We start from the raw sequence: 26,567 nt of genomic DNA, 5'->3' as shown, positions 1-26,567 counted from the left end.
GGTGGTTTGGTAATCGGAGACAATCTCCTAGGTAGTAGTATCAGGAGTTATTAATGCTTGATCTGAAAGCTTTGTGCATATTAGTAGAAGGAATAAAATTGCAGCATTATCCACAGTTAGCTGCTGCTGTAGTCTCGCTGACCTAATGTCCCTTTAACGATTCAGGAGCCTGTCACCTTGTTAATGAATTTAGTTGAAATTGTTAATAATTTTGACACTATGTTGCAAGTGATTGGCTTTCCAGGTGGGTTTTTTTTAATGTAGTAACTACAGTTATTAACTAACTGTAGTAACATTTGATTTGTGCTGCTAGGTAGCCTAATGAGACCATTAAACTGAGATATAATTTTGCAAATGGATAGCACAAATATACATAGCTTCTTAACAAATTCAAATGAGTGTAGTTTCATATTGTATAAAAGGAAGTCTAAGGCTCTCCAAGTGCCCTTTTACCCTGCTCTAAAAGGCTAGTAAAAGATCCTTCCTTAATGAAAGGTAGTGTAATTTAACCAGCAACTAAGTTACTCTCATAATCCCGCATACAGTAACTATATGCTTTGTAATAGGGACTAAAATGATTGCCTTCAAAGTATTCATCATTTAAGACTGTTTGCAACCTGTGAAAAGTCATTCAGGTAAAGGTTGTTGTGCTGTGATACTTCTAGCTGACTTGTGGAAGTGGTGCTTAAAATTGACAAGTGGCTGGTAAGTTCTTTGTTTTCCTACTGCAAGCAAATAAACAGAAAAGTTGAGATGCTCCCCTAAGCTAGTACCTTTAATTAGGGGAAAGAAGGTGACAGGGCAGTGTTGGAGTTACAAATTCCAGTCTTCAGAAGTCCAGGTCAAGCACTTGAAAGTAGGAAATTTCATATAAAATAGAGGCTCTGTGCACTAATCTGTGGAGTAAATGTCAGAGGTAATATAGATTTTTACTCCAAAATGCTACATTATTAAAATACTTTATTAAAATCAAGTCTTTATTAATTTCTTCCAGAGAATTGGGAAATTGGACAGAAGTACAAATACATTTAAGCTTTTTGGTACGCGCTTCTTTTTGGTGAAAGGGGGGAGAATGCTTCTAGTATTGTTGAGCTAGCTCCAGCAAATAAATGTACTCTGAATTCTGTTCCTCTGTAAATTTCACTTTCTGTTTTCCTCTCCATTAATACTACAAAAGGGAAACCCAACATACAGACACCAGGAAGGAGAAATCAGAATAGATTAGCTTTTTCCAATGTGAGAGAAAAATAAATTGCAAAGACTACGAGAAACCTCAGTGTGATTGAGTATATAGGGGCACTTACCCTGCCTCAGGGCACACATGCATCTTGGCCTACCAGCTCTTTTTTTTTTGTTTAACAGGCAATATGCATTGGTTTGTTCTAGCAGCACAGCAGTGTGGTATAGATTGTATCATAGTAGAACTGTGCTTATGCCCCTGCTGCAGGTGTTCATCTTGACAAATTCCCAAGGTTACTGGTTATCTGTAGGAAGAAATTAGGGATGTCAAAACCTAAGTGAACTCTAGAATCCTGTAAAAACATACAGCGTGGACTGACATAAATACTAGCTTGCTGCTTACTGAATAAATGCAGTAGCAAATCAGAGCAGAAAAAGTCAGTGTTGGCAGTTACTGTGGTAATGGCTCACACCTATGTTGCTTCTAAAGGTTGTATTTTGTCAAAAGCAATGTTTTGTAGCTGTGTAATTCAACCTGTATGCTTTGTTTTTAGAAGTTAGAAAAGGAAACTAACAAAATTCAGAAAAACTAGCAGTCCTATTGCATAGTTTTGTGGCAACTTTTATCTATGCAATGCAAAATGCTGGAAATTTGTTTGTCTGGAGGTCTGCTCACTAGTTTCTTGGGTTATAAGACCAGGACCCAAGGTTTGGCAGTAAGTACCAGTCGCCTGAGATAGCTATGGGTAGAGATAAAGAATGATTATCCTGATTACATAGATAGAGAAAATGAGACACCAACTACCACCCCCATTCACACAGCAAATCAGCACTAGAGTGAGGATTATAGTATCCATTCCTTGACATGCTGTTCGGGGCTTTGATTAAAACTATATTATATTTTATTAGAGAGACACATGATTGCAGTGCCAGTGTGTTTTCTTTTCTTGTGAAAAGCTGTTTTTCTGAATTGTTAAATAAAGCAAGAATTACATTTAGCCTAGTCCTCAAATTAATCACACTCCAAACTGTGTTCATCATAGCCAGTATAACTACTGATAATTTTCAGTGAGAGGAGTGGGGTAAAGTGGTTAAATGTTTATTCATAAGCATCTGAGCCACCAAGAAAGTCAAAATATTATGGGACAAAACTGATGTTTTATGAAATTTGGAAGTCCCTTCTGACAATATTGAAATAATCAAACTAGTCTTCAAATGCTTTGTATTTGAAATGCGTAGGACATTGCATAGCGACACTTTTCCCTTTGTTCTTTCCCCATTCTTGTTCTTTGCCATTAAGTTTGGTTACTATGTCTTGTTACTGTGCCTGTGTGTTGTGTCTAGTGAAGGAATCTTCTCCTCCACTGTAAAAAAGACAGAATTTGTATTCAGAGTTGGTGCTTCGGTTTTTCATGCTTTTATCTTTTCCTCAAAAGAGTTAGCGTCATTATTATTTATCTCACTACAGTGTTCCTCTCTTGGTGTATATTTCAGCCATCTTCATGATTTGTGTTTGATTTAAGTTCATGAAAGCAGTAGCAAAGCTGGAGCTTTCAGAACTCCCTAGACTTTGCATATTGGGAAGATGTTAGTTGTATGCCCCAGGAAGTAACGAGAGATTGATTCTCCAGAGAACTACTCTTCTGCACTCCTGGACAACTGAACACATCTGGATGTGGATTATTTTGAGCCTAGGCTGTAGTTCAGTGGTTTGATGTTATAGTTTGGTCTGTGGTATGGTTTCATAATGTGACCAGAGTCCCAAGCTAGAGTTGTCTCTACCTGTCATTCCTTCAACAAGGAAAATAAAATTATCTAGTTTTCAGCTGCAAACTAGATTGCTGGTCTTTTTTCTTCAAAAGTACAAGGCAAAATATGTCTTCAGTTGCTTGGTGATAACAAATGTTGAGATACCAAGTTGCGTTGCCGGGTCAAAAAACAATGAGAATATTTCTGGATGGATAAAGCCAAGACTGCGGAGAGATATCAGTGTGTTACACAGAAGGAAAGTAAAAATAACTTAGTGTTGCACACTTGACTGAGAGGGAGCCAACATCATCTCTCTGAGTTCCTCTGAAAACCCTAAATAAATTTTTAGCTTGTTTGTACTCCTAAACACTTGCAGAAGTCCTAGACTGTGTGTGTTGGGATTTCTTTTTGTTTTAATTTTTCTTTATAAGAATTAAGAATATTATGATGGTCTAGGAAGGTTTTCCAGGAATTTTCTATTTGAATATAACATTAAAAATATACATAGAGACCTCGCCACAACAGCTTCACAGAAATAGTTTTCCATACTAGAGAATCCAAACCATTTTCCATATAGCCTTCTTTCATTAGGCATTCAGGTGTCTTTGTTGAAGCCAGTGCTTCATGTAATAGCAAAGCTTCAGTTCTTTAAATTAAAATTTGTGTAAGTAAAATTTCTTGGCTTTAAGTGAAACAGTAAACATAAGTGTCAGTGATCCTGGTATGAGAATATGAGCTCTTGCTGTTTTGATGTGTCCAAATCAGTAACAGAGGTTGAAAGAATTTAGTCTTATTCCTAAAAGTCAGTCTTAAAAGCCCCAAAAGTGCTCAGGTTGTTCCATACTATTTATTGTGCATCTCCTTTAATACTCTTTGAAGCTGAATGTTTTTAGTGTTAAGGAGTGCTGCACAGTATCAAGTGACCTACTAAGAAGGATCCAGCTGTGTTCAGGCCCAAAGGCCTAGTCTTGGCATTGCAGCATTTCTGCCTTGTGTGTTTGAGGTGTTGCTCATACTTTACTTTTAATTAATACTTTGGTGGCCATGTTCATTTCTACTCCACCCATCACACCCACAGACTTCAAAGGATTTGTACCAGTATAACCTCAGTATTTATTTTACTTTATTACTAGTGTGATTTCCTAAGGAAACAAGGCTTGGAGAGGTTGTTTGTGTTTGTCTGGTTTTCTGTCCATCAGCCCAATCCTCCTCTTTTCCAAAACCATTTCAACCAGGCTCAGGAGCATGAGCAGTCCCAAAGATGTGCTCTTACATGTTTCCTGAAGATTGAGAAACATACCCAGAAGGATAGCCAGCTAATACTCCACTGAGGGATAGTGCACAGCCTGAGCTCAACTATGGATAGGAGAATCTGTAAAGGAGAGGAAGACACAAGGAATGTACACGTGTGCTGGGAATGCTTCTGCTGGAGTTTCAACCTCCAGTAGGTCCAGTAGGACCCCAGATCTCTAGAATACCAGGCTTTGTTAGTCCTTCTCAGAAGCTACATCTACTAGCTATATCATTGCAGTCTGTAGCAGGCCTGCTTTTGGCCTGAATACCGTTATGGTGGGGGTTGTATATAGAATAAACAAACCTTTCACACAAAGAGCGGGCAGGTAAATTCCATCAGCTCTTGATCAAAACACTTACTGTGTGTTCTAAAAATACCTCAGATGTCTACCAACCAGCTGTAATCCTTAAAAGTACACGGGGTTTAAGTGTCTTAATATATGTCAGTGGACAGATGGTCACTTAATGTAGTGTATTAATGGAATGGGCAGTGCTGTGCTGCCACTGGCTTTCAGTTTAGTAGAATTGCAGTGTTTGTAAGCTGCAGGTGTTCAGAGGCAAGTAATTTGCAGGCAGCTCAAATTACTTAGGGTACATGACAGCAAATTATTTAGGTAATGAAGCTGAAAATGCAGGAAGATTAGAATATTATATAGTAAAATCATTCCTTGTTAATTCAGTTTGTGATCAGATATTATGTTGCTTTAAATACCACATTACATGCAGTACCCTTGTTTGAGTCAATGAATATGTATGAATATGTCAGTGAATATGTATGCCTCCTAATTTAATCAATATACTTACAAACAGCACTAGCAGTGATGTCTGGCAGAAACTGCATCCCTTTAGAAGCAGGTTACCCCAATTTGTATACATATCATATTTATTTCAAAGCCCTTCTGAATTCGCTGCAAAATTGTACATACCCTGTGAAGTAGGGGACAGGTGAGCCACATTCAGGGAAAAGAATTTAAACCTTTCTTGCAAAGAATGAATAACTTCTTAAGCAGTACCCTGAGACCCAGAAGATCCCAGCTGGAGTCCTGGCTGTTGTACAGATGCCACATCTAGCCTCAAGGAAAGTCCTCAGTTCAGCTAGCAATTCTTGGTTAGGGTGCTTTCCCCAGAAAGCCCATGGATCAGAGAAGGATGCTCAGTGCCTGTAGAGGTTTTGAGAAATAGAGACCGGTCTAGCAGACTAACCAGTATGTGCTTAAGTCTGTCTTTACTGAATACAAAAGGGAAGGTGTATACCTGGAATTTCTTGATATTGTTGCCTTCAGAGCTGAGGGGTAGGAGCTTTGATGAGGAACTCCATAGAAATGCTCTTATCTCAACGGTGCCAGCGTACACAGGTGATTGGGACCCTGTGTACCACAGGAGGGGAAGGGAACACTTCCTACACAGGTTTTCCTTTCCAGAAAACATGGTTTTCTCAATTCAGAAAAAGTAAGAGGCAGTAGGATTCACCTGACTTTCACTTTCTAAAAGTTAGGCTTGTAATAAGGCATTGTTAAATTGCTTCTCTGGTGAGTGAAGAGGAGGCATCTCCACTCAAGGGTTCATCTCGCTTGTCTGGAATGAGTCATGCCCCTTCTCCCTTTTTCCTTCTTGCTTTCTCTTTCTTCTTCCCTTTCTTTTTCTCTCTCTTTCTTCCTCCCTTCCTCATTACTCTAGAAGCAGACAAGACAATTAACTTCAGCCAATTACCTAACTTTCAAGATAGCTCAGGTCAGCTAGGTGAATCTCACCTAAAAGGCAGGAATGGGGACCAATTTTTTTCTCCCATTGAAGAGCCTTTCCCAGGATACCAAATCAGAGCTTTCATACCTGTTGCAAATTAGAAAAAATAAGGTGATCTGTGTGAATGTACAACTTTAAAATAACAGTGTGAAAGCAGGAGGAGGAATGAGAAAATTCTTTTTCTACCCCAAGACAATTAATTCACTAGAAACACACTTCATTCAGACACACTACTGGGGAAAAAAACTTCTGTCTTTGGAAAATAGTTTTTTCTTTTGAAAACTGTTTTCTTCGGGGTGGACTGGTGTATGCTTTCCTGTGTTGAGGCTCAATGTGTTTCTACATAAATGGCAGAACTGGGGAGAAAGATGCCCTGTGCTTTATTTGGCTATATGGGCTCTTGTTCTGATTGGAGTCTGTCCAAGGAGTTAGAAAGGAAGAAACTAAAGTTTATGGTGAGCTTGTACAGAACATTTCCTTACAAATACAGAGTTAGACCCCTTTCCTCCTCTACTGCTCAAACCAGTTAAGGAATAAAGCAGCATTTCATGATATGGGAATTAATAAAGGGGGAGAAGCTGTCTAGATGGGTTGGTTGGGGGAGGGAGCTTGAAAAAGGCAGGCAATCACAGTGAAACTGTTCCAGATGTGGGGAAAGAAGTGAAGCCTGGAGTAGGAGGGAATAAGGCATATTCTTCTGTTCTGAATGCCAACAAAAGATGTTGTTTAGTGCTCTCTCTGGTTGTCTGGTAGGCATGCTCACTAGGAATTAAGTGGAGGCAACCGTGTCATTTAAGCATACCAGTGCTATGTCAGACAACTGGAAAGTGAAAACACAGTGGATGGAGGAAGATGAAAGGCTCGGGAAAAACACAGCCTTTTTCTCCCCTGTAATACTTGGGCTCAAGTTCCTGTTCTGTCTGATTTTGAGCAGTTCAAAGAGTCTGCACTCAAAATGAAGATCATATGATGTTACAGCAGAAAGAAGATTACCAGACGTTCCAGTGATAGGATTAGCTGTATGTTAGAGTCGCATATACTGAGAAATCTTAGTGGGTGTGAGATGCCCTTTCCTATGGAGACCAGTTTACCTTGTGTTTGACATAATTCGTAATGATTCCTACCTCCGGCCCTTAATGGCCACTTCTCTCTCTCAGGAGCCGTTTCTGTAGCAACTTGTTTGATGCTTGTGGTGGGTCTCTGTGCTTGAGCTTGCATTTGTTGCTTTTGGTGGTTTGTTTGGGCTTTTATTCCTATTCATTGCTGCCTTTGGCACAAGACATCCTCGGAACTATTCTGGAGCACTGTTATTTCAGGGTGTGAAAGATTCTTAGGCCTTTAATCTGGGAATACAAACTACATCTGTCACCTGGGTATCTATAGTGGTTTCTAAGCAACTACAAGAGGGTTGGTTGCTTTTTTTTTCTGCAGTTCATATTTAAGAAATAATTTTCTCATGCATGAACCAGAATCAGCCTGAGCACCACCCCAGGAGACAGAAATTGTAAACTGTAATTTAGGCTAATTCTAGTCTAAAGCATGAATTAGAGTATTTTATATAATCTTGGAAAATACACCATGTAAATCTATGTAAGCACAGAACAGGTACAATTAATGTGAGCACAGTAAGAAGCTTTAAGTAACTCTGGGAATGTGAGAAACCAAGTTGGAACATATTCTTGACAAGTAAAAATATTTCCCACCTGCCTTATTTGCGTAAGATCAAGGTTTTAGCAAGTACATATTTGCATGTCAAAGTTAAAAGTGGGGAAAATATTTTCACCCTGGTAAGAAAAACGCATACTCTTGGCACAGGCAATTTGCATTTAGTAAGTTTAAAGTATCCAAGTCCTCTCATGCTATACAGAAAAGGTATGGACTTGCGACAGGGATTCCATTTCAATGAGTTGATTTGCAAAGGCAACCACGTGGAGCAGTAATTGATCTGATGTCTTTCTGTGCATTAATTTGTAACACAATTGTTTGTGGCAGTCCCAAGTGATTTATGCTTCCGAGTTTCATCCCACTGTCCTGTATCTCACAGTGAAGTGATTAGCTGAAGTTTTAAATGCTGCATGCTTAACTGAAAGTATCCTGAAGACATAGTAAATTCGAGCAAATCTGAACTTCTAAAAAATACCCGATTCGGTGCTGCTGCTAAAAACACACAATGGTCGGCAAATACTGGCACAGCTGGAGCCTGTGACTCTATGGAGATTCTTTTCTAATAGTAAAGCACCCTGGAAAAAAAGTGTTTGGGACTAATTATGGCACCTTTTAGACTATTAGTAACCTAGCTTTAGGCGATCACTTTGAAGGCATGCTACATTCCTTCAGAAACACTCTGCAAATGCCCTGTTGCTTAAGAAATAGGGATGGAATAGACAGGCTTCATGGGTGATTTGACTAATGTGCTGGAGACTGTAGATAAACAAGATCCAGTTATATCATACCTATTCAAAATAAGGCAGTAATTATGTATATAAAAGTGAAATAAAAAAAATACACCGCCATGCAGCTGTTGAGATAAGCCTTGTCAGTGCCCTGTCAAAGGAGTTGGAGAAGGCTGCTGATTCACTGTAGCAGAGTAGAAAAATAATCATATATTGAATCAGTAGATCTGTTCTGGAATTTGCCCACAGGATTGCGCTTTGAATTTGAACTGTATGTTATACAGATTTTGAGTTTCTGTGAATTTCATTCTGTTGTTCAGTGTGTTGATGCACACCGTTTCTGCTCCAAGCTTTGTTCATAAACATATGATGCTCTAGTAATAATTAATGTAATCCATTAATAAAATAGCATACACTTTATTTTTCCCTTTTGTTAGTTCGCTTTCTGCTCCATTGTGTTTAATGTGTTAGCTGAGAGCAAAGTGAAATGAAAAGAGTGTTTGGAGGACTGCAGGGAAGAAGTATTTCCTTCCTTAAGTGTCCTAATCAGACCTTTTAATTTCAGCTTATCATTTTGTTGCTGCAGGGAAGGTGAGGGATTAAAGGTCAAGAATGCAAAGATCCTTATGATGGAAGCAGATGCGAGTGGTGTCCTGCTGCACGAAAATATTTTGAATGCTGCTGATACAGAACTGTCAGGAAAACAGCAACGTAGCCCCATAGCTGCTGCGCACTGCTTTCCTCAGCAGAGCATTTTAGGTTCCTGGGAGCAAATGAGTACTATTCAGGTACTCAGCTGCTCCAATCATTGTACTTGATGTCGTCTGGAAAATATTTTAAAGGAGTATTTATTACAGTCAGCGATGTGCTAAAACTCTTCTGGTCTTCTAGTTTATAGTTACTTTACAGTTTTGGCCTGATCCTAAGCTATGATACTGGGCTGCAATGAAATGCAGTACACAGTAGCACTGGGAGATGATCATTAATAATAAGCAGTTGGTTAGGGATTTAATGACATGTAAAATGCAATGTTGGTAAGAGTGGACATGACTTTTTGAAAATAGTGTTAAGAGTGCAACTAAAGTTAAGCTAATGCATTGTAAGAAAGTTTTCAATGTGATTTTTTGTATTGTTACAGTCTGGATAGCCATAAACTGGATGAAATAAAAGGTCTCTGAAACAATCGGGCATCTTGTGAATGGCTTTCAGTTCCTCACAGAAGATAAACAGCACTTCTGATTGTTAATGTATCATGATTAGAGACACAGCAAGGGTTGCATTTGTACTCGTTTTTGGACTAAGCCAGTTCGGGAAAACTAATGTAGCCTGATCATAACACTGTTGCAGCAGAAAAAGGGCTTTCTTGGGATTTGTTATCTACCTAATGCGTACAGTCTGTGACTGTGTGAGCACATGGAAGCACACGTAAAATGTGGACTGCTGGTCTTTGATACTGTCAAGCGCTGCCTCAGCACAGTCCTATCCAAAAATACTTGCTAGCAATATGACTGCAGCCAAAAGCAATTGGAGAGGTATTCCTGGGCACACAGGAATCCCTTCTTAAATCCATGTATCTAGAAGGGGAGGTGCTGTGATTTAGAGATAGATGCAGAGAGTTTTCTCACACACTAAACTGAATTCAGTAGGTATGTTTTCTATGTATGAAGTTAAATTTAAAAAAATCAGGGCTTTCATATCATGTATCTCTGTGGCATTTTCCAGACTGTGCTGACTCCTTTATTTTTGTAAGTTGACTAGAATACTGCTGTATTTTCCTCCCTCGTTTGTTCTGTGATAGCTAATACACAAATATGTACTGATAATTCACTTTCAGATATGTGAGTTTTGGATTTCTTGTGTAAAATGTGGCTGCTATTTACCTTGTTACTTCTCTTTCCAATTGACTGGTCATGTGAACTGAATGGCATGATGATGACTCCTCTGGTAAAGGTGTTACATTCATTTTCAGACAGGCGGAACTTTAAAATTACCTTTTACAATCTCACAGGAATAAGATTGGAAGGAACCTTTCTAGTGTTGTCTTGGCTCTTTGGCCAAAATATAAACTCTCCTGTTCTTTTTGGCTTTGAAATGCTGATTCTAGCCTTCTTGTGGGTTCTTAAACACCTTCTCAAATGACCCATTTTAATAACCCAAAAGCTATTATATAACGAGCAGCCATAATTTAGTCCAAAGCTCTAGGGGACCCTTGCAGTTCAGCAATGAATAGTTAATGCGGTATAATGTTTAGCAGGTTATTAGTTTTCACTGTACAAATGCTGATCAGGGAATGCTTTTATAAGGTGTTTAAAAGAAAATGTAATTAACCGGTTGCGTGCTTCTGTTGCAGCTCAAATTGAAATTATTCCATGCAAGATCTGTGGAGACAAATCATCAGGAATCCATTATGGTGTCATTACATGTGAAGGCTGCAAGGTAAGCTTCTAAAATATTAAGTCTTAAAAGAGCATTTAGCCTTTTGATAGTAATTATTTTCCTTCCTTTTTTTAAAGAGCAAGCATTGCACCAAAGTTGGATCGGTGGATTCCATTTCAAAGAATATGAAATCAGTTAGGGATTCTGAAGCACTGGTTTTATTTGGGTTTTAATAGGGCATTTTTGTCACACACATACACAAATATATATACCTCAGGACAAGCTTGAAAAATCATGCAGTTGTGCTGTGTGTGCCATCAACTGTCTCTCGGTGAATAAAAACAGAAGAGGTACAGAAACATGATCCACTTCTAGCATACCACAAAGAATCTGTTCTGTGGATTCACTTGGGAGGGAGTTTGTGGCTCTCTTGAATCTCCCTCTCCATTTTTGCTTTGTAAATTGCTAAGGAGCTGTGTTGAAATACCTGAGAGCTCTCTGACTTCTCAGTTTTCTTTTGTAATCTGCTACAGTTACAAATCTGTTCTGTTTGGTATGGAAGATGATGTTGCACAAATAGCACATGCTGTTGGTGGTAAGCATACTCATGTCTTCCTGGAAGCAGTGCCTCTTCTTTGCACTGCAACCATTTCTGTGTAAGGTTTAGGCTTTAGTTGTTTTTCATGCATTTGTACCTTCGGTAACTCTAGTGAACAAGGATTCCACCAGAAGTATCTCCTTTTTGTTTAGTTTGTCTCTCTCAACCAAGAATTAAATTGGACAATGCTAATGCTAGGCCAGAGTGCTGTCAAGCCAATCACTCCTTTTTATCACTGGTACAGAATTACAGTGTTAGTTTGGGAATAACAGTGTGCACAGCTGTGCTCTAGCTTGTTGGTTTCTTCATGTATGTACGTGTTGCAATCCCATGCTGATAGGTTTTCCACTGTTAATCTACACTTCAGGTGTGAAGAATTTATATATGTATGACAGTTTATAGTCTCTTCTCCTGACGTGCTTGATACTACCACCCATCTTCAAAAAGTAACTTCCTTGCTTTCACGTTAGAGATTTCTTTTCTGTTTTTCCAAGGAAGATATTTGTGTTTTCATTAACACATTCTCTCAGTCTCACGGAAGTATTGGTAAGAAGGAAGGAAAAAAAAAAATCTAAGAATTTTGGAATGATACAGGACAGCACCTTCTGCCCTTCCTAACTACTGTTGCTATGGAATATGCCAGAAATGCACTAAAAATGCATTGATGATAAAGTGGTTACTTTTTTCAGCTTTATGTGGTTGAGCAGCACTTAACCGAATTTCAGCTGTTGCAGTGGCAGACATTTGCAGTGAGAATTCTGCTGTATGACTGTCTCGTCAAAGAATATCAAGTTATGTTCAAGGTCCAAGACCTCTTTAATCCTTAAATGATCTGGGACTGCCTCAAGATCCATGATGAACATCATTGTCAACAGCCTGGGGTTAGCATCATGCTAACGCTCGTCTATGCAGAAAACAGGCCTTTCTCAACATGGCTTGTTGCAGAACAGGAACAGGCTGCCAAAGGAAAGGAGAGTTGCCAGCTGTATTATCTTTCGCTGAATCTTCATGCAGGTCTTTGGCCTTGCCTTCTCCGAAGTCCTGTATGTGAGAAAAGGCCCCACCAAAAGCAGCAGGGCAACTGCATGCAGAAGGAAGCAAGACCGTGCTCGCGGTCACGTTACTTAGTAAGTAGCTGGTAGGCACTTAGCACTGTGGGTAAGAGAGAGACATATCCATCGAGCACTCCTCCATCAGAGTGACTGTACTTTCCCAGGAATAAATGCAAACATGAGTTATTAGGAGAAAAGTCCTTTGTGTACCTCCAGCAGTCAGAACAACAGATGCTAGCCTGATAGTGAGAAATATGCGTGCAGTTCCTTACGCTTTAGAGCAAATGGTTCTCCTTTGAATTCTGAATAATTGAGTCCTCTGGGAGCTCTGTGGAATCCTTGGTGTGCTTCTGAGAATCCACCAGAACAGTCAGCTGGTGGGAAACGGCAGAAGGGAAGGCAAGCAAGCAAGTATGCCCAGTGCACTGAAGACCGTTTGGACCTTGAAAGGAGAGTGTGCATAAGACAGTGGCCCAATGAATGAAGTTAGGCATTGTTTCCTTCTCTTGGGGTAGCAGAATAAAGTTTTCTAGCCATACAATTTCAAGCAGAATTTTAACACCAATTAATATCAACGTAGTTAACTAGGTTATTTCCCTTTCAGGAGGGAAATAACTCTGAAGGTCACTCTTCTTTAGCGCCAGAGCCCAGATTTGCAAGCAGTGACAGATTAGGGGAGTACTAGTGGGCACGAGTCACAGGAAGAGTTTAAATGATCACGGTCTAGACAGTGCTTACAATGCCCTGCTGTAGCAGATGGATTTTGTTTGTGCTATACTCTTCCACAGTAATGTCAACAAAGTCTCACCCAACAGAACTATTTTGGCTGGTGAAAAAGTTGGCATAACTTGGCTTCTGCCAATCGAGCCAGGTGTGTATTGGTATGGGGTTTTTTCCAGCTTTTCTGTGGCTACGATCTCTGCAGGTTTGAGCATGCTTGCATTGCTCTTCATGTTATGCTAAACCTTCCTTTGTAAAAAGCACTTTGCTATGAAGACTGCGTTCCCAGTCCTGTGCTCTGGTTCCTGGAGCCCATGTCCTGCAGAGAGTCCCAGAGAAGTCAGTGAGGTTCTGCACAGGTGCTACAAACCCATGCATGTGCATCAGATTGCAGGATCAGGGCCTTAGTCATCAAAAGCAAACAGATGTGTTGCTGCCCTATCAAGCCAGGCCTGTCAAGAATGATCTACAGGCAGGAACAGCAGCAGAAGCAGCAAAGTGGGCTATTTCCAGCTCTTAACAGTTTTCGGTCCAGTTTCGTAATAGTAATGTTAACTAAAGTGTTACTGTGTAGATACTAATAACCACCAGAAATATAGTTTATTTAAAACCTGAAGTCAAGTTTTTGTTGCAAAGACCTACTTCGCAATCTTAATCTGTATCGTGTGTGAAATCACAGACAAGCTCTTGTCAGATTGATTTTTGCTGATTCTGCTGCTCTTTTACAAGTTTGTGACTCTTGCATTTCACACAATTGAAAGTCCTCTGACCAGTTTTTGTTGTTGTATTGTGTTTCACATAACTGGAATTGAAGATTTGTAATGAAGCCAATTCGTTTTTCTTGAGAAGTTTTCATTTCCTATCTTGCTGTGATGTTACTGGCTGTTTTTATGAAGTTTGTGGCTGTGTTTTGCACAAACATCATTGAGTACTCCCAACCCATCAACCTATTTAGCTGAATTTGAATCTGCCTTTAAAAAATAAAATTTAACACCTCCTCTTTTTCCCCCCTATTGACAAAAATAAAGTTTTAGCCAGGCTCTGTTTTATACTTTATCTAGGAGGGCTCCTGTGGCTTATTATAAATACAGTAAATTTTGAGAGGTTTTTTTCTATCTGACCATTGGTGATGCCCAGTATACAACATACAATGGAGAAAAAGGGAGATGAGATTAATCATATAAGACTTTTACTCAGAAGGATGGATGAAGAATAACACAAGGACTGTACCACGACTCAGAAATAAAAGTTTATTCTCCTGTGTAGATTGGAAATGCTACTATTTTAGTAGCACTGCTGAAAAAACTAGTATCTGTGTGGAGCACTTACTCAATGGTTAGTTGTGGGAACCCGTCAACAACCTTTTGCCCTTTTGCTCTTTTTAGGGACCGTGCTGAGAAAGGAGACTGATTTGTACACATTTGTATTCTTTTCTCATAGCTGAAAGATTAATCCCATTTAGCATTGTCAGAAGCACCCAAGTGCTTCAGAAACACACAGCAAAGCATTTAGTTTGAAATTAAGTTTTTGTTAACAAACTATGGCTTTTAATTTGCAGATGCAGTTACTTGCTTTTGCTGTCAATTGAATCAGCACATGCCCAACTGACTCACAGATGCAGTAGTAGGATCCTTCTATTTGCTTGACTATACGCAGTTGGTTTTATAAAACCATCCATGCAGGGCATTTCTGGGCATTTCTCATCTTTTCAAAGGTTTATAGGTCTTTAAAGTTTTAAAGGTCTACAGGCTTTTGTCTCTTGTGTCTTTTAAGACCTAAGATGGTCTTGTTCGTTGTAACTACAAGGAATGTCCATGTTGGTTACTTCAGAAAACAATACCTGGTGTATTTTCACTTCCCATCTTGCATTACTTTTTTCTTTTGTTTCATTAACTAACTTTCTTTACTAGTCAATTTTTCATTACTCTATTGAACATGGAGTGTCATACTGGCTTTGCAAACATTCACCTTGAATTCATGCTTTTGAAGTTTTTCTCTTTTTTTTGCCTAGACAATGTCAAGCAAAACATGTCAGAAAAGAGATGAGCCATGTTACAGAAAGGGCTAGTCAGAAGCCTTGTATAACCCAATAAACACAATCTCCTGTCTTTATTACATATGTAAACCAACATTTTTGCTGTTTGCAGTGGCACTATAACTTTGTTATCAAATACTTCATTAACAAAGTTTGTTTATTGAACAATACTGTTGCAGCACTCTTCTTCCTTTACAACTAAAACATACTCATTGTCATAAAATTGGGTTACAAATCCAATTTGAACGTTCACCTTTCATACAACAGTATATTTGTCTGCTGTTTCTTTAAAGAAAATTTGTGATAAGTTTGCTTTAGAAAACAGAAAAAGAACGAATCCCCCCACCTAATTGTTAATTGCTTAGAATATTGCAAAACTTAATGATACATGGAAGTCTTTAAGTATTAGCCATAAATCATGGGTTTATGAATAAGCCTTTGTTGTCACAGCCTTGCATACAGTCATTCCAACACGTCTGCCATTAGGATGCAGCAAGGCAGCTGTCAGCTGTTTTCTTGTAATTAAACAGCCAATGAGCAGCTAATTAAGACATATGTGTATACAGAAGTGGAAGTGGGTATGTTAATGAACTGTAGGAATCAATTCATTAAATGAAAATTTGTCAAAAGACCAAACATGAGATCAGCATGTCAGCCTGTGCCACAGTGGAGAGGGAGTCTGTGCTGTGCCATTTGGGACACCGGGGAAGCGCAACTGGCTTTTTTCCCTGCTAAGGAGCAAGGTTAGACACAAACGTCTTTAACACCAAGCAACTGAGCAGTGAAGTTATTGAAACTGTTAATAGACTTCGCAAAAACTGTTATTTACATTTCAGAGTTCTTTTTTAACAAGTTGTTATTCAAACTGACTTGCTGATGAAAAGTTTTTATGCCCTTTTTTTCCCCAAACTTGATTTCTTGGCAGCATATGAAAAACCATATATTGTGTTGTATATAAATAGGAGTCTGAAACGCAGAGATGAAGCTGTGGCTTGTAATCTGCTCTGCTCTTCTGGCACTGTGTTAATACATCTACATAAAAAGGGAGACATGCAAAGCTCAATGACGCCTCATCAAAATCAGCTGGATCTTTATACTGACATCAGAAGTAGGCAGGGCTCCCTGTCTCAAGGAGTGCTCTCTACCAGAGAGCTTGTTTCAGACCATGCCATCAGTCAGAGCGGTGTAACATGGTGATGTTTTTTAGTTTCATTCCTGTGTTTGATTGAGAGGGGTCTACTCTGCCTGTGGCCCATTAGGCAATCATCTGAATGTGAAATAAGGATTGTGAACATGTATGTAATTAAGAGCATGTGGCCTGGCCTGGTTTGCATAATGCTTGAATGTATACACGTGTACCATGCATGCATCTACCTCCTCCTTCCTGGTGGAAAAATTATAGCTAGCTCTGGGCCTCTGGCAAAAGGGAGGTAATAGAACAACAGAATATAGCACCTTTCCTTCTCTTCTTCTAATAAAAGGGGGAAAAAAAACCCAACCTATGAAGAAACTATATTTACTTACAGAAGGCTTCTATAATAGGGGCTTCCCCAAGTCTTCTAATGATATGAGAGCCCAAGGACCACCAAAAAGTTAAAAAACTCACAAATAAATTACAACAATATAAAAGAACTTTGAGAGTAGAAAAATCCTGTTTAACTTCATTGTCACTTCAGTCCCAAATCTCAGACAAGTCTATTTCTGAGCTCTGGACAAGTTTAGATTCACTTCTGACGTTTGAGGCAAGGGTTTTGTTTGGGTTTGTTTTTTGTTTGTTTTTGCTTTAGTTACTGCTGACATTTTCAACATGACCACATAACATCGTAGAGTTTGTTTTTAAAAGCACTCTACTACATCTCTGGTTTGTAAAGTGCAAGTGCTTTTAAAGGCCCCAGTTTCAGGCAGTTCTGCTCCACTGAAAATTTAGCTTCAAGCTGTAACTTAGCTGATATATCGTACACTAAAATGTATTGAGCAGTTGTGTCTCTAGAGAAAATCTGGAAAAGCAAGCAGCCCAGTCTTTTCTCCATTATAATACTAAAAATAATCCTCAGCTTGACAAGGCTACTCTTAATAAAGAGAAATATGCCAAGCTGGCAATACAGACAGTATATGTCCCAGCTAAAGGAAAACATATAGATCTTTGAGGATATTGGGCCAGGTTCATTTTACATATTGATTAAGCTGACTTTCAGGATCTTGGTGGTAGCAGATGATTTCATACATGAGCATGTCATTCAATGTAACTGTTAAAGTGTTTGGAGTACTGAAATTTTAAGGGACTGATAATGCAGAAATGCAGCACCTTGATCAGTAAGTCACCGGTCAGGTCGATACCTAATCCTGTTTTTCTAGTGAATTGCATTGCACTTGCACGTGTACTTGCACTGGAGTGACTGGCTCCACTAAGGCTGCTAACAGAACTGGAAATGAAGCTATCTGCTTTCCTAAGAGTTGGTTTCTCCAGAGGGATCAGTCATGATGTTGGAATGGTAGAAATTTCCATGGTATCTCAGGTTTTCTCTAGGGTGAAATGCACTTGTTCAGAGCTCAATATGTGCAATACTTTGTCTCAGTGATGATCATCTGGCTATTGACAAACATTAAAAAACAATTGAAAGTTCAATCATATAGAAACAAAGACCAGAATAAATGAGGAATGACATACAGAAAAACAGGATTAAAGATGGGCATCCTCAGTTTCCTCATTTTTTTTTTTAACTCCATGTTTCTCTATTAAAGCTTTAATAAAAAGGGCGTGATCGATGAAGACTGGTACCCTCCCCGTAAGATGGAGTGGGGGGTCTTTATCTCAGTGTTTTGTCATGTTTCTGTCTGCAGGAGGTTTTCTAGGAAGTCTCTTACTTCTCATGCAGAAGTCCTTCCTGTTGTTTGTTTCACCAAGTGTCGGAACGGAGTGTGCATGTGCTGAGGGACTTCAGAATGTGGCCTTCGAATAAATAAAAAATTGGTAAAAGTCCAACTTTAATTAAAAGGTGCCCAGCCTTTCTGAGGAATTATTTTCTTTGCAGCTCTGTTAGTTAATCCATTATGTGGCAACATAAAACTAAAATACTGTGCTCACTGATCGCAAATGTCTCTTTAGAATGACTACATCTTCACAGAATCCTCGTGATGTAGGTATTACACACACAGAGGCTTATGTTTGGACAGTCTATGGCAAAAAGACAAAATGAACTTCAAACAGCTGGCACAGTGGTTAATAACATGCACCATTCTGATGGAACCAAGTTGTAACTACTGCATAACCTTCCAGCACTAACTTTCTTTGGAGATGGGTCTACCCATTGCAGTTGGCTCAGGAAAGAGATAATACACAAAATCTGTTTCAGCTTCCCCCCCTCCTTAAAAACCTGCGGCGAGTTGAACAAAACCTTGGTTGTCAGTGTCAAACTAATTAAGAGAAAATATTTTTTTAAATTGTTCTTTGTAGAAGGAACTGCTCAGCATCACGCTCTGTATTTTTAGACACATACATAACGCTGGTGAGGCTGAACATCAGAGCCTGCTATTGTCATCTCCAAACACAGAACAGGGTAGCAGCTGTTGAATCAACTACCTGTTGAATCCTCCCTATTTTGGAGATCTATGCTGACCAAGGAAAGATCAGAAATCAAGGAAATCTAGGTCTATAACTAGTTCTATCTCATTTGGAAAGAATCGCTGTACCATATGTAATCTGGGATCTGTAAAATCAGTGAAAAAAATGCGTAATTCCTCTACATGTCATAACTTTTTAATTAACTGTTTCCTACTAGTTACTGTTTTTTGTTTGTTTCTAGGAGAGAAAAAAAAACCCAACCTCTTAACTTCCTTTAGTTGACTATAGTGCACTTGAACTTCATTTTCTATTAGGTATGCTACCTTTCAGAGTCTTTATTTGCTCCACCAGTTAACAGCTTCTTGATTTGTATTTTGCCATTCTATTACAGGGCTTTTTCAGGAGGAGTCAGCAAAGTAATGCTACGTACTCCTGTCCTCGTCAGAAGAACTGTTTGATTGACCGAACTAGTAGAAACCGCTGCCAACACTGTCGATTACAGAAATGCCTTGCTGTGGGGATGTCTCGAGATGGTGAGTTCTGCTAACACATAGCTTTATAGCAAAAGAGTAAAATAATGTTTAGTACACTGTGTGTTGAGCAACATAGGATTTAAAAATTAATTGTGTATTGGGCTGATAGTTGAGAACATCAAGTGGATTTTATACGTTGCTATATAGTCACATAAATATATATAAATCTGGTCATGTATGAAGTTCCTGGATTTTTTTTTTTTCTACTCATCTATTATAGTTTCCAGTTAAGAGCTTTGCCTCTGGTGACTTCTTAAAGATGCAGTCTAATGTTAATACTTTCTTTATGTGTCCAATTTAAGTGACACACTATAGTTGCCAGTAACTCTCTGACTGCCCTACTGGTACGAATCAGAGCTGTTTCACAATATAGAGAGTTTAAATGTGTGTATAATGAATAATGTTAAAAATGCAAAGATAAAACAGCGCAGTGTTTTTTCAAAGATAGAATTCTGAAGAAAATGTGTTCAAGTTCTGTCAATATTAAACCCAAAACTATTCCTAGTGTAACAACGAAAACCCACCTCTGTAAAATAGAAGCTTATGTAACTCAGAACTGGATTTGCAGCTAATATTTGTGCACCTCCCCCATGGATGTAATGAAGCTGCCATTGCTTTCCCAATTTGAAGATCTGACTCAGTCTTTTCCCCTGCAGTAGTGACAGCAGCGCTACATGTTCTACAAATACATGTGCATTACATGAGGCCCGATTACAGAGATCGCTTTCAGATTACATTTACTTCTTGAATTACAGCATCCTAAATTTTTTATTGGGCATGAAACTAAAAACCTGAAACACTTGATCAGTTAATGAGTTGTTCTGCCATGTTTGCTTTCCTGTAGAAAAGTACAAGGTGGTAGTCATCTTCCTAAACGATGAGGCTTTGACAGCTCATACAAGTCCCAGAAATGACATACCCTGTTCTTAGGAATTCCCTGGATGTGGCAAAACCAGTTTCTTCTGGTTTATGCTTTATAGTAATACTTCTCAAAATAGTAGTAATTTTGTGGAGAGTGATACATGCGTGTGCATATAGTTTTAATAATAATTCACCAGGTAAACATTTCTGTTTGTCACAGCAAGCCACACTGAAAGCAGGTTCTGTGGTTCTTCCTGAGTGCTCTGGGCCTAATAACAATAAAGCTTGCTTTTGATATTCTTTGAGACAGATCCCCCCCGCCTATTTATGCCTAACTCTAGGTTCACCCCATAGTATGCGTATACAGCCAGCAGGAATTGAACAGACCCTCTCAGGCCAGCATACTCTGTTTTAGCTTCTGTTTTTCCAGGTAGGGTTTGAATGCTGAAAAGATGCATCTGTCAGCTTTGGTGGATATATAAGAGAAAATCTTCTCAGTATAGAAGTGGAAAGTTAATGAATTAAGCTAAAACAGTGACTTCTAATGGTCCATTTAAGGAGCATGCTAAAAAGGTCTTTTGAAGAGTAGATGCTGTAGGTATGTTACCTGTAACTGACAGAAGTGATTCTTAGGTCTGCCCATCCTGCTGATTTGCCTTTTCTACTATCTCCTTAGGTGTAGTATTTAAAGACCCAAGATAATTAAAGTGCAGTAGTGGATTTGTAGAAATATAATACATTGTATGTCTGTATTTCAGCTGTAAAGTTTGGTCGAATGTCAAAAAAGCAGAGGGACAGCCTGTATGCGGAGGTGCAGAAACATCGAATGCAGCAGCAGCAGCGAGATCATCAGCAGCAACCAGGAGAGGCAGAACCACTAACACCAACATACAATATCACCACCAATGGATTAACAGAGCTACATGATGACCTCAGTAATTACATTGATGGGCATACCCCTGAAGGTAGCAAAGCAGACTCTGCAGTTAGCAGCTTCTACTTAGACATACAGCCTTCTCCAGATCAGTCGGGTCTTGATATTAATGGAATCAAACCAGAACCAATATGTGACTACACACCAGCATCGGGCTTCTTCCCTTATTGTTCTTTTACAAATGGGGAGACCTCTCCAACTGTGTCCATGGCAGAATTAGGTAATGAGAGAGAAAAGCTTCCATTGTAATTGTCTTAATAGTACCCTTTGGATTGAAGTGACACGTTAGGCCAGATGATAGCAAGAATGGTGCTTCAACACATCTGTGAGCATGTATGGGCATTCTTCTGTGAAGTGCACAATACCCTAGTTGGGGTACACGGTGAACACCTTACGGAACTGGACTGAAAGTCCCAGGAGCTTGTGGTTGATCAGCTCTAGTAGTGTTACTTTTGTTTTCAGTCCCTGTAATAGAACCCTTTGAATACTGATTAACAAGCTAATTTTTAGTGCTGAGCAAACAGAGTATTTATTTGCAGATTATTTTTGAACATTTTATATTCTTTTTCATTACCTCAGTACTCTCATTTTCTAACAAAAAGTGATGAGGCTGATTTTCTTCTGCTCCTTGCTTGTACCTGGGGAATATGAAACCAAAGCACCAATCTAATCTGAGGGCAGTTCTCCTTGCCACTGGTTGAAGAGAATCTGGCCCCAGCTACTTCAGAAAATTTTCTAATGTAGCAAGTTTTGAATATTTCCCTAAGAGCCTTATAATGACCACATTAATGAGCACAGTTTACTTTAAACTCTTCCCTGAATCACTAGGACTGAATTCCACAACTATGATTTGTCAACATCTCAGACTCGAGTTCGTACGTGCTGTGTGAACTGGTTGTAAGTAAACTGGAACAGGGCATTAAGAGAAGTGGCTTTAAGATCCTAATACTTATATAAGCTGTCAGGTGTTTAAAACAGTGATTTTGCTTGCTTAAGCAACATTTTTGCTAATTATTCCATTATGAAAACCTAAAAAATAGTTTGAAAAATCAGGTATTCCAAGTTAAATTTTTCTCTTTTTGCTAACTTTTTTTTTTAATTAGAAGCAAATACGTTATATGAAATTTTGCTTATTTTATTTTAGTTTATGTCCTGAGAAGTTTTGCAGAGAGGAAGGGTCAAGGCGGCTTACTTTTTGACATCCTTATGTTGCAGAATACAGTCCTTAGCAATATAATTTGTTGTGACAGCCAAAATGTAGTGTCTGGCTTCAGTTCAAATAACTTCAGTTACAGATAAGTAAAAATGAGGAGAAAAACTAAGGATAAAGGCTATGCTGCCAGCTTTGTCTCAATCAAATGGTTGTTAATATTCTTGTGGGTGTTAATAAAATATCTACATTAAACCCGCAGCAAAAAGAAAAGGCTTTTACTTCCTAGGCCAGCGGTTGAGTTTGGAACGCTGGCCTAAAATAAGTTTGCCATGTTGCTTACCTTTATTTACACAGTGCTTGCGTTTAAACCCTACAGAGCATGATTTGGGTGCCCAGCACTGATATTGCCAAACCATGTTTGAAGAATGTTTGTCTTCCAGACAAAGGTTTCAGTTTAGAAGGATGTGGCTGTTCAATGAAAGTATTTAGGTGTGTGCTGAAATACAGTCTAGAACTGAGGCTGAGGTTTGTGAATAACGCGGTAATATTTCACCTTCTGTATCCTGCAAGGGCACAGATATAATGCTGTCAGGTGCTGCTAGTAAGAGCACATGTTTTAAGTACACACTTGTGTTAATGGAAAAAAAAAAACCAAACCAAACCTAAAAAACCACCACCCAACCAAAAAAAACCCAACCAAACCAAACTTGCTCTGAAATATATGAAAGCTATGATAACAACCAAAGTATAAACTACCTTATATTCTACACTATTGCTTGCTCAGGTAGCACATATAATCTGATTTTTAACTCAGCTGTATTGTGAAGACTTTTCAGGTAGTATCTTATATCAAACTAATAATGCAGTTAAGTATGATACTAAACAGGCTGGTGCAGCAGTTCAATTTGTAAGGAGTTGGGTTTGGTCATTATTAAACAAAGCAAGCTTCACAGAAGACCTAATGCTCAAGTCCCTCAGAATGCCCCAATATTGTTAATGACCACACTTCTTGTTCATTTTAAGCCTTTCTTTTCAGTGGCTTAACTGCAAAAGCACCAACAGCAGAATTGTCTGGGACAAGTCACCAGCCTCTACTTGTCACATCTAAAGTAGGAGAACAGACACATGTGAAGAGAAAGACAAAGTAGAAGTGGAGTTCAGATGTCTAAATGCTATTTGTGCTTTTGAAGGCGTTCCTAAGGGTTTATGGAATGAAGTTGTATTAATAAATATAAATCTGCCTTAAGGGTCTTTTAACCAAGTACAGCAGCAGAAAATAGTTTATTTGGAGTTGTGTTGTATGGAAATTCTAAATCATGTGTGGTTTACTAAGTGACTACTCCAAAGCTGAGGAAAAAAACCCTTGAGTCTTTAGTGTGTTACATCAATTATCTGGATTCTCTAATAAGTGTATTTTCCTAGTATTTTTTCATTATATGAGCGTGGAAAAGAAACAAAACTTTCTCCCTCACAGGCAGCCTGATATGGTAGTGCCCTGCTTGACATAACACTAGACAGGTGGTAGCTACCTGTATTTCTCTACTAGAAAAGTTCTGCTGTATAAAACACAAATGAATTTAGGTTTCAAAGATCTACTAGCTGGCTGGCAATGCCATTACATTCCCTATACAGTATCCTGTTTTCAGCGAGGCTGTCCCCAAGGCGATTCCTGTACCTGAACTCGAGGGGTCCCTCACCTCACTCATTCGGATTTTCTCCTATGGCTCTACTTAAGAGCGTAATTCTCGGCTCAGGTTTCCAAGCTGACTTTACCTTACAGAAGGCAGCAAGGCCGCTTACTGAATTTGCAATGGTGTGAATGCTCCCTGGTTTCACCAGGTTTGCCTTGATTTTGCAGGCTTTTCGATCCCGCAAGCTTTCTTTCGCACCCGCTGCTGTGTGAGAAAGAAGCCTGTCCCCAGTAGAAGTCTGGCTATTCAAAAATAAATTGGGGTTCTCCTCAGCACCTGACAAGGCGGTGGAAGGGCCCCGCTCGCTCGGCTGTCTCGGTGTGTGCGCGCGCGCAGGGCGCCCTCTAGCGGCTGCGCCAGGCCCTGCAGGAGCCCTGGCCTAAGAGCCGGGTTTCTGCTTTGTTTCCCTCGAGTCTGTCAGCGGCTGGCATTACATGTGTTTATTTTCATGAAGCAAAATCCAAGGAGATCTGAAGTGGAAGCATTTTTTTCTAAGAGCCAACCCTCTCCCCGCCTTCCCCCCCCCCTTGCAACTGGAACGTGTTACCTTTCTCGTGTCTGAAGGTACAGCTTTGCACTTCTAATGTGTGTCACTTTCTGGTCTTTCTTTTAGAACATCTCGCACAGAATATTTCCAAGTCACACATGGAAACTTGCCAGTACTTGAGAGAGGAGCTGCAGCAGATAACATGGCAGACTTTTCTGCAGGAAGAAGTTGAGAACTATCAGAACAAGGTATAAAAAGCATGCCAAACTATGGCATGCTGTTTTTAAAGCATGGTATTTCCATAACACACTGCAAAATTCACTTTTTCACTGCTTTCTGTTTGCTATCAGGAATGTATATTTTTTGTGTGTTTTTCAAAAAAATAATATGCCGGAATCAAAAGCAGCAAGATGGTTAAGGATATCCTTTGCATTTGTGATTTTTTACAGGTACAGGAAAAGGCAAAGCTCCTAAAAATCTATCTATCTGTCATTGATAGATGAGGATAAGAAACCAGATAAATTTTTCAATCCTAAATGGCATGTTATTTTCAGTTCTTAATCTGTAATCTCCCAGATCAACACCACCACCAAAAAAAGCTGAAGCCGCCAAGTTTTGTCATTTTACATCATGTGTTTTGTTTTGAGTTTATAAACACAGAATTCTGTCAGATTTCCAGCCTTTAATGCTTGGTTGTAGTCCTGATTCATTCTACAACTGTTACTCAGTGTTCCAGTTTTACCTCTAGAATAGCAGCACGCTGCTGCCGTGCTACCAGTGGGTACTGTAAGATTTACTCAGTGTTTGTATTTCCAGTATGCCTTCCATCCACAAACTACTACCACGTGGCAACTTTTGGAAAACTGTCTTGGGAAGCACCATTTAAGCACACTGTTCTTTGAACATACTTTTCATTTCCACAAAAAAATATTTAACCTTTAAGAATACCATTTTTTGCACTCATTAGGTAATTTCATTCTGAATTATTATCAACAAATTAAAAAATCACTACTTGCATGCCTCCTTTATGTTGTTAACAAGATGATCTTCATATATGTATATCTTTCTATGTATCTTTTGAAGACAAGCTAGCTAGGTAATTTACGCTCTGTATGGAATACACAAGGTTGATAGGAAAACCGTGATTATGCAGTGCTCATGTAAATTGGCATTTTCTGCTGATGCAGTGAATAAAACTGCCAGTGAAATCACCAGGATCATTATACTTTGACATTTTTGGCTTATGAAGTAAAAACACTCCAACCTAGATCTTCTCTGACATCACTGAAGAAGTCTTACATGTTTGCATGGTCACTCATCCACGTGAGGCTTTGGCTTTGAGGTTAATTCCCCTTGTCTTATGAGCACAGTGTAGCCAGGAGTGCTGGAGAGAATTCACTCCACTTTTCTTTTTCAGCTCAGTTTTACTTTATGAAAATGGGCTTTCCAAACCTTGATTAGTAATTTTTGAATTTTCTTTCTCTCCCAAACAGCAAAGGGAGGTAATGTGGCAGTTATGCGCAGTCAAAATAACAGAAGCTATACAGTATGTAGTGGAATTTGCCAAACGCATTGATGGCTTTATGGAACTGTGTCAAAATGATCAAATTGTGCTTTTAAAAGCAGGTATGTGGGTCAGTTTTAAGGTCTGCTTCTATTAGTGTTGACTGAGGAAGGTGTTACCTGTATATAGTGATGGTATACACATATATACATATGTTGTACAATGATCATCTAAAGCAATGCAGGGTAAAAACCTTACAAATTGTCCAAGTCCTTGTTTGAAGTACTACACCTTCTTAGTTGCTCTGGATAGAATGAGTTCAAGTCTACATTTGAAATTTTCATTGTGAACAAAGGGAGCAATGAGTGTGTAAAGATGGAAAAGCTGGATTTGAATTTTTAATTTTGGCTTACGTATAGCAAATACCATATTTCAAGGTAAAAATCCAGGTTGTTCTATGCAAGATGTAGAAGTAATGCAATAGTAATACAGTAATACAAACACTGGACAAAGCTGTCAAAGCTTCATGAACATAAATCTAAATGAGCTGCTTTGACTTCAGAGACTTCGTTACTCTAATAAAAAATTATTAGATTTTATTAGCATTAACCAAGTTGCTTTAGCAAAAACTTCTGAAGGGGTTTATGGGAATTTCTTTAATTCTACCAGCAAATCAAACTATGTTTTGTTATACCACAGAAACC

General features: G+C 38.9%; 1 protein-coding gene across 2 annotated transcripts in view; it reads left to right on the top strand.

Moving 5' to 3' along the window:
- Positions 1–26,567, top strand: part of RORA (RAR related orphan receptor A) — a 389,816-nt gene that overhangs the window by 354,131 nt on the left and 9,118 nt on the right. For both annotated transcript variants that reach the window (XM_064456638.1, XM_064456640.1), the window contains 5 exons: positions 10,708–10,793; positions 19,092–19,233; positions 20,853–21,248; positions 24,486–24,607; positions 25,853–25,985. In XM_064456638.1, the coding sequence (XP_064312708.1) occupies positions 10,708–10,793; positions 19,092–19,233; positions 20,853–21,248; positions 24,486–24,607; positions 25,853–25,985 (879 nt within the window). The remainder of the gene's footprint in view (positions 1–10,707; positions 10,794–19,091; positions 19,234–20,852; positions 21,249–24,485; positions 24,608–25,852; positions 25,986–26,567) is intronic.

Source organism: Phalacrocorax carbo, chromosome 7 (assembly GCF_963921805.1).
Source record: "Phalacrocorax carbo chromosome 7, bPhaCar2.1, whole genome shotgun sequence".
NCBI classification, from domain to species: domain Eukaryota; kingdom Metazoa; phylum Chordata; class Aves; order Suliformes; family Phalacrocoracidae; genus Phalacrocorax; species Phalacrocorax carbo.
Note: the sequence above shows the minus strand (reverse complement) of the source record. Positions and strands in the feature narration are given on the sequence as shown.